A 7,500-nucleotide genomic window follows, 5' to 3' on the forward strand; every position below is an offset into this window, starting at 1 on the left:
CCCCTTCTACCCCCAAATAAAAAAAAAAAAAACAAAAAAAAAAAAATATACACAAAAAGAAAAAAAAAAAAAAAAATAATAAAAAAAAAAAAATAATAAAAAAAATAAACCCAAATCTTGCCGCATTGCGATTTTAAATCGATGTTGCCTCAAGGTGGTATTCGATTCTGTTCGAACTCGGCTGTTTGTTCGAACACCTTAGATAGCAGTGGAGGCGCATACTGTAAGCTATCGTGGTTATCATAAACAACCACTCTGTGTGCTACATGGGCGCACGATAATAACCATTGTCGATCTAATCGTTATGTGTGTGTGTATGTTATTGTGTGATGTGTGTGTGTGTGTGTGTTGTGTGCTGTGTGTGTGTGTGTGTGCTGCGTGCGTGTGCTGTGCGTGTAAGTGTGTGTGTGTGTGTGTGTGTGTGCATGTGTGTGCTGCGTGCGCGCCGTTTGTGATGTTGTGCTGTGTGCTGTCGTGTGTGTGTGTGTTCGCGTGCGTGTGTGTGTATGTATGTCGTGTGTTGCGTGCGTGCGTGCGTGCGTGCGTGTGTTGTGTGTATGTGTGTATGTGTGTGGTGGTGTGTGTGTGTGTGTGGTGTGTGTGCTCGCGCGCGCGCCGTGTGGTGTGTGTGTACTGCGCGCGCGTGCTGTAGCCCTCGTGCGCGTTGTGTCGTGTGTCGTCGCTCGTGTGCGTGTGTGTGTGCGATCCCGCGCGCGTGCGCTTGTTTGTATGTGTTGTGGCTCCTCTCTCTCTTTCTTCTTCTCTCTCTCTCTCTCTCTCTCTCTCTCTCTTTCTCTCTCTGTCTCTCCTGCCACCGAGTTGCGACGAGGAGACGTGTGTTAATCAGCGAGCATCGGCGGGACTTCACCTATAATAGCTCCGCGCAGCTGAGGATATACTCGTTATTATCGTCCGGACGTAGCGCATACAGCGCTGCCGCTGCCGTCGCCGCCGCCGCCGCTGCTGCTGCTGCTGCTGCTGCTGCTGCCGCCGCTGCCGCTGCTGCTGCGTCGAAGTTTGTTCGCTCTAGACGCGTGTGTAACCGCGCGTCGACCGCCTGCGTTGGCCGCCGGAACCGCTATACGTTAAGACGACGACCAACGTTCACACCGTGCCTCGCGCGCGAGTAACGTACTAGTCGCATGCCAGCTCTATACTCTATTCTCTGTCAACTGCTAGCTCGCCCACGGAGTTCTTTATCGAGGCGCGTCTAGGAGCCGAGAGAAGATTGAGATAGATAGAAGCGATGACACCCGATGTGCTCATCGTCGTTTGACTCGGCGAAATAATCGATTGTCGGTATTGGTACGTCGCCGATGCGCGTCGACGAGCAGCGAAAAGCGTGAAACGTCGGCGACGACGACGACGACGGCTCGGGAGCGACGAATGCATGTGTTCCGACGAATGAAGTCGTGGCCGCAACGCCGCTTCTCCGACGAGTCTTTCTGTATAGGATCGCGAGGCAGCGGGGCAGCCGCGGCGGCGAACGAACTGATACTGTCCAGTCATGATTTACGTGCATCTGGTTTTATCGGTCGCAAGCGTAGCGCTCGGTTTGTACTCGCATTGATGCTGATTACTACGCCGTCACATGAAGCGATGGCACAGGCTTCTCTCCGATCGGCTGCAAAAGGGAATATAGATCCAAATTGGCTGCGCGTTGAGGCAGCATGAATGCCTTGCTTCGGGCCGATATTTCGAAGAAACCGAATGTCGCTTCGTCGCTTTTCTGAAGACAAGGCACGTAGCCGAGTACGACAAGACTAAGATAGGTATCAGATGCTACGTGGATAATCAGTAACAGTACAAGACACCCGGTGTCTTTCTGGCACCATGGCGTCAACGGAAACCGATAACAATGGAATGCAGGTATGAATCTTTAATGTGAAATCTTTCATCGAGGTAAGTAAATCTATATTTTATGAGACAGATAAAGCGGACAATAGGTGTACTGGAAAGAAGCCCTACCAACTAGGGTAACTGTTTGTATTGATACCTCTCTCTTTTCCTCTCCCTTCCTCTCTCTCTCTCTCTCTCTCTCTCTCTCTCTCTCTCTCTTTCTCACCATATGCGCCTTTCTACCAATTATCGCAGTTGCCACTCGCCATTCTCAAGACAGTATAAAAGCAAAAACACAATAGAGCATGATGAGTATTATGCAAGCCGAACAACATATCGTTACACACACACACACACACACACACACACACACACACACACACACATACATACACACACACATAACGATTAGATCGACAAGTCGTGGCCCATGTAGCACACAGAGTGGTTGTTGATAAACCACGGATAGCTTACAGTATGCGCCTTCCACTGCTATAGGTGTTCGACAAACAGCCGAGTTGACAGAATCGAATACCACCTTGAAGCAACCATCGATTTAAATCGCATGCGCAAATTTGGGTTCGGGCCCCGATAGCGAGCCGCGTGTGTTGTCAGCTGCTACCTGAAAGCGGCCGCGGCGCTGCGCACTGTTGTCTCACTGATCCCACCGCTAAATATTTAATAGCGCCGTTTTTGTTGGCGGCCACCTCGCGTGAATCAAATCGCTATAGATAACTTATAACTCTGTTTGCAGATAATTCTGTATACGAGTGCAACGCAAACAGAGACGCACGTATATTTTGTGACAAAAGCGCGCGCCACAATGTTGCCCCCTCGCGTTGCGTTTAACACGAGTTGTTCAATCGATCTCCGCTCGGTAACCTTTCAGGTTAAACGCGCGCGACAATAACCTCTGCCGCGAAAGGTGGCCGCCTTTTGCACTGCGTTAATATTGAGTTTTATTAAATCGCGCAAAACTATAGCGTGTTATCGTGTCGCTTGGTAGTTATTTTCGCCAACATTAGCACTGTTTGAGCTGCTGCTGCTGCTGCTGCTACAGAGTGAAAACTCCGACGCTGTATATATAACCGACCGGCAACAATTATGCACTAAATCTGTGGACATGTGGCGCCATCTTGCTCGAGTGCAGTAGTCTTTTTTGAATGTTTAGAAAATTTATGTTCACCTGTTTTTAATTCTCGGGAATATAATGTTGGCATAAACGCCCCCGTTCAGCTATTGACATTACGTCAACAGAAATAGTAGCCCTATTCTATATTTGAATCATGACGTCGTGGGTAATACGAGCATACCAGATAAACTGTGTCCACTTTGGCACTATGTGAAATGGTGATGCGATATGCTAACCTAGAAGTATTTAAGAGCATACATACGCACGTTTTATGCTCTTCATAGTGCTCACATAATGAGGCTATTACAAACTATACCCTTACAAATTACATTGCCCATTAATAAGGTCCCGCATTGGCAAGAATACCAAGTGTTACTAGTTTCAATGACAAATTGTGTATATAAAATGTTAAGAGCTATTTCCGACGTAATTTTACGCACACAATGTAGGCCTAATCCACACCCTTACTTTGAAGCCTAAGAGCTACGAACTCTAAGTAAATTGCTTATTCCACGATTTCCTATTTCAGATCGTCTTGAATTCTATGCATCGCTACCAGCCTCGCATTCATATAATTGAAGTGGGCATGCGCAGTCCACGCGAGCACCGAAAGTTACTGACGCACAGCTTCCCGGAAACGCAGTTCATCGGAGTAACTGCGTACCAAAACACTGACGTGAGTAATCTGAATAGTATAATATGCTGAACATGAATTGGTCTTTTCGCGGACCGCTGAGAATAGAAAAGAGCATTAATTGTGTACACACAGATGCCCGCTATGCACAGCTTGACTAATTTATGAAATGTAGATATTATCAGAAGTGAATAAAAACAAACTTGCGCATTTTAGTTAGTCATCCGCGTTCCCGTGTGATATAATATGATATTATACGACATAATAGTAAATTACTTGTTTGGTTCTTATGAATCGGTTATCATCAATCAAATATTGTTAATTATATCGAAAACAGATTACGCAGTTGAAGATAGACTACAACCCTTTTGCAAAGGGATTCAGGGACAATTACGAAAGGTAAGAAAACGTGTCAAATGACATACTTAATTACATTAATTCATTACCATGAAGCGCATGGTGTTAATCAATAAAATCATCATGCGTACAAAATTAATTAGGACGCTGATAAGCGTGACGAATACAATGTTAAACGAAACGAATTAAACACTAGTCTCGCGTTACGCGCGTTTACGTTTTACTCGTTAATAAATAATAATAATAATAATAATAATAATAATAATAATAATAATAATAAATAGTTTTGGTCTTTCTAGGTCAACTGACCGCTTCACTCCTTCGCCGCCAATGAGCATGGTCAGCTACAGCCAGCCTCCGAAGTTAAGCCCACACGTTCAGAATGTTTATAGCTTGAACCAGAACGCCGCCACTCTATACCAGAACCCAAACATTACGACAGCCTCCGCCCATCGAAGTCCCAACACGGTAGCGCCACCTATACACCGAAACAGCAACTATACGCAGTCGAGTGTGTTCAGTATGAGACCATCGTACGTCAACAGCGACGAACCGCCTTCGTGTCAGCGTCAGTACAACAACAGCAACAGCAGCAGCAGCAGCAGCAACCCGTTGCGGCATAACCAAAGCGCGCATACGCAAATGGCAGCGGCGCAGGGCTACACTACGTCGCCCTACGCTAGTCCAACTCTACCGAGAGGCTCGCCTGATGAGATTCATGCGTCTGCGTGCAGCTTCGGCGACGGAAAACAGTTAAGTTTGACGGCGGGCGGCAGCGAGACCGAGATTCGACCTTGGTCGTGGCTCGCCACGGCATCGCGGCCAATATCCAGCTCTCATAACATGTACAACCATGCCAGAAGTAGGCAAGCATCAGACGATGCGGTGCATGGCGCCCCCAAGCGGTTGAAAACGGAACAAACATTAGAGTACGTGCCCAGCGGCTACCAGCAGGCAGGCAACAGCTGCAACTACAGCGGAAATTATCTCGTCGAGAGCACACCGCTTTATTCCTAACTCTGCGCGGCGAGTTGATTTAAATTAATCCTAGAAGAAGTCATTCGGGCACGTTTTTTATATTTATGGTTATTGTTATAATTTTAGAATATGGCTGTGAATGATTTTTTTTCGGTTTAAATATAGCTAGTGGATACTATACACAGCAAGCGGGGTATCTCAGGTGAACAAAATACGACTTTAATCGTTACTCGTTTGTATATAAATCTATATGTATGTGAGTGTGTTTTTTGCGACTTTAGCGGTCAACGTGTTCTTTTAGATGTATGCGTTGTTATTATGCTTTTATTGCGATTCATACTCCTTGCATTATAGCCGTATTGTTTGTTTTATGTCTTTGTTTCTAAGGAGGTAAGTCGTTATATACAATAGTAGAACTCAAAACTAGTTATCGTCGATTATTATTATTATTTAAAGTATCATCTTTATTTTGTACATATATGTTATTAATTAAACAAGTTGGTTGACCTAGGATAGCACGAATGCTGCCGTCCATTGAAAAAAATAATGTACATACCAATAATGAACCCCCTTAAAAATGTACATATTAATAATCACTCGACATTTGTACATACCTACTGTGAGCGCCTGTTTTGAGTAAAATATACAGTTCGGGTAGAATGTCATGTGACGTTGATTTATTTGCATATTATTTTATCGTTGATCGATGATATCATTCTAGCATCACGGCGTTGTTGCGAACAGCTAGCATCTAACAGTGATAATAGCACGATTGGCTTATCGAAGATGGTCAATCACCCACACCCTTACGACCAGTAATTTGCTAGTGGATTCCCGCCTCAGCACTTAAACGCAGCGCGGAATGATCTGAACGAGCATTATATTATTATTGTTTTTTTGCGATGTCCTGGAAAGACATTGGCATCGCCGACTGTTGCCGCTCTTTCGCGTGTTTGGTGTCACCATGCAATAACAAACCCCCAATTTAAAACGGAAACACTCAACCCCCGCGCGCGCGTTGTTGTGATAACAGCAAAGCTTCGTTTGGTGCGGTCGCACCACACAGTGTCTCGCATTCCACATTCCGTCGATATTATATTCATCCGCGTCGATACGTTATCTGCTCTGATAGCATTCTGTTGCTCTAACTTTCAGTTCCTTCAGTCAATAAGTAAAGTAATAAAACACGACCAGAAAGTAAAGCAATGGAATGAAAGATTACCGGACCATTTTTTCAATAAATATTTTACGGGCCTTTCGCCGGTGGCGTCCTCACACTCACCCGCGTACACGCACGGAGGCACGCGCGCACGCACGCACGCACGCACGCCACCATACGCGCTTGCTCGTTAGCGCCAAAAATAAAAGCGATGCCATCTATTGCCATTTATGAAACAACATACGCCACGTGTTACAGCGATGACTACAGAGACTGGAGATAGACTTCAAATTGCGACATCGCTCCAGCAGGCCAGGTTGACGTGATAGACGTCACTACGGTTTCAGGCGGGCTTCAGTAGCCGCACAGTGTCACCTAATCCCGAGGGATGAGTACAAGATCGATTACAGGTTTAGTATTTCGCGCTCGTGGCTCGTGCTCCGTGCTTTTACAGAGCCAGCTGCTTTTAATTCGTACCTTCAAACACGTCGACACACCGTCTACAACACCGGCTGGGACCTATTTCTGTATTGCCAATATAAAGAGAAGAAAGCCGGGGTGGTTGTGTATTTGTTTATTCGAACGGCTCGCATAATATTGTGAGCTATATAACAGCTGCCCCTTTAAAACCTCTCGTCAATAGGCCAATATATTGCAACTCGATAGACCTTTACTCCTAAGAACTCGCGATCGAATGTATACATACACGCGCTTACAGCCATAAAACATTCCATGAACTTGTTTTTCGGAATTACGTTACAATTAAGAAGTGTTGGCGTAAGGTGTATTTTATGGTAATAGCAATGCACTTTGATACGATGAGGCGGTTCCGTGGATACAGCAGCTTGGCTTCATTTCAGTTGTTCGCTAATAGAATCCTCGGCATCTTCGTTAATGGAATCCTCACCTAACGCTCACTGACACCTCGGCATGTAGTAAAGTTCAGCGAAGCTGGTTATGAAATCGGAATGACATAACCCCAAACGAAGGGCACGCTGGAACTATAATAATAAAGTAATAATTAGTCGTTCTTCAGGACGCCCCTAATTTTCATAGGACTATATTTGTTCATTAATTTCGGTTGTTCGCTACTGGAATGCTCACTAACACCTCGTCACGCTGTAAAGTTCCGCAGAGCTGGTTATGAAATCGGAATAACATAACCCCAAACGAAGGGCACGCTGGAACTATATTTGTTCATTATGATTGAAGACACGAGCAAAACACACACACACTTGTTTATATAAAACTTAAACCAAAACACTCGCGGTTATTGCGTGTTTTTTCGGCGGGCAGATCCGCGTAACGTAAAACGATGAGCAGAGGTGACGCTGTTTTTCGATCTATAAACAGGTTTCGTTAAATAACAACTACAGCACCGAACGGACTGCATGTTCTATC

The 7,500-nt window shown here is 45.3% G+C and overlaps 1 protein-coding gene across 2 annotated transcripts in view; it reads left to right on the forward strand.

The window, feature by feature from the left end:
• The window catches only part of LOC106806342 (eomesodermin homolog), a 17,963-nt gene extending 12,353 nt beyond the window's left edge, over positions 1–5,610 (forward strand). Inside the window, exons 4-6 of one of the 2 annotated variants that reach the window (XM_014808254.1) lie at positions 3,501–3,647; positions 3,943–4,004; positions 4,247–5,610. In XM_014808254.1, the coding sequence (XP_014663740.1) occupies positions 3,501–3,647; positions 3,943–4,004; positions 4,247–4,979 (942 nt within the window). In that variant the 3' untranslated portion in view covers positions 4,980–5,610. The remainder of the gene's footprint in view (positions 1–3,500; positions 3,648–3,942; positions 4,005–4,246) is intronic. The other variant, XM_014808260.1, reaches the window with a different exon arrangement.
• The last annotated feature ends 1,890 nt before the right edge of the window (positions 5,611–7,500 follow it).

Source organism: Priapulus caudatus, unplaced genomic scaffold (genome assembly GCF_000485595.1).
Source record: "Priapulus caudatus unplaced genomic scaffold, Priapulus_caudatus-5.0.1 Scaffold8, whole genome shotgun sequence".
Lineage (NCBI taxonomy): Eukaryota > Metazoa > Priapulida > Priapulimorpha > Priapulimorphida > Priapulidae > Priapulus > Priapulus caudatus.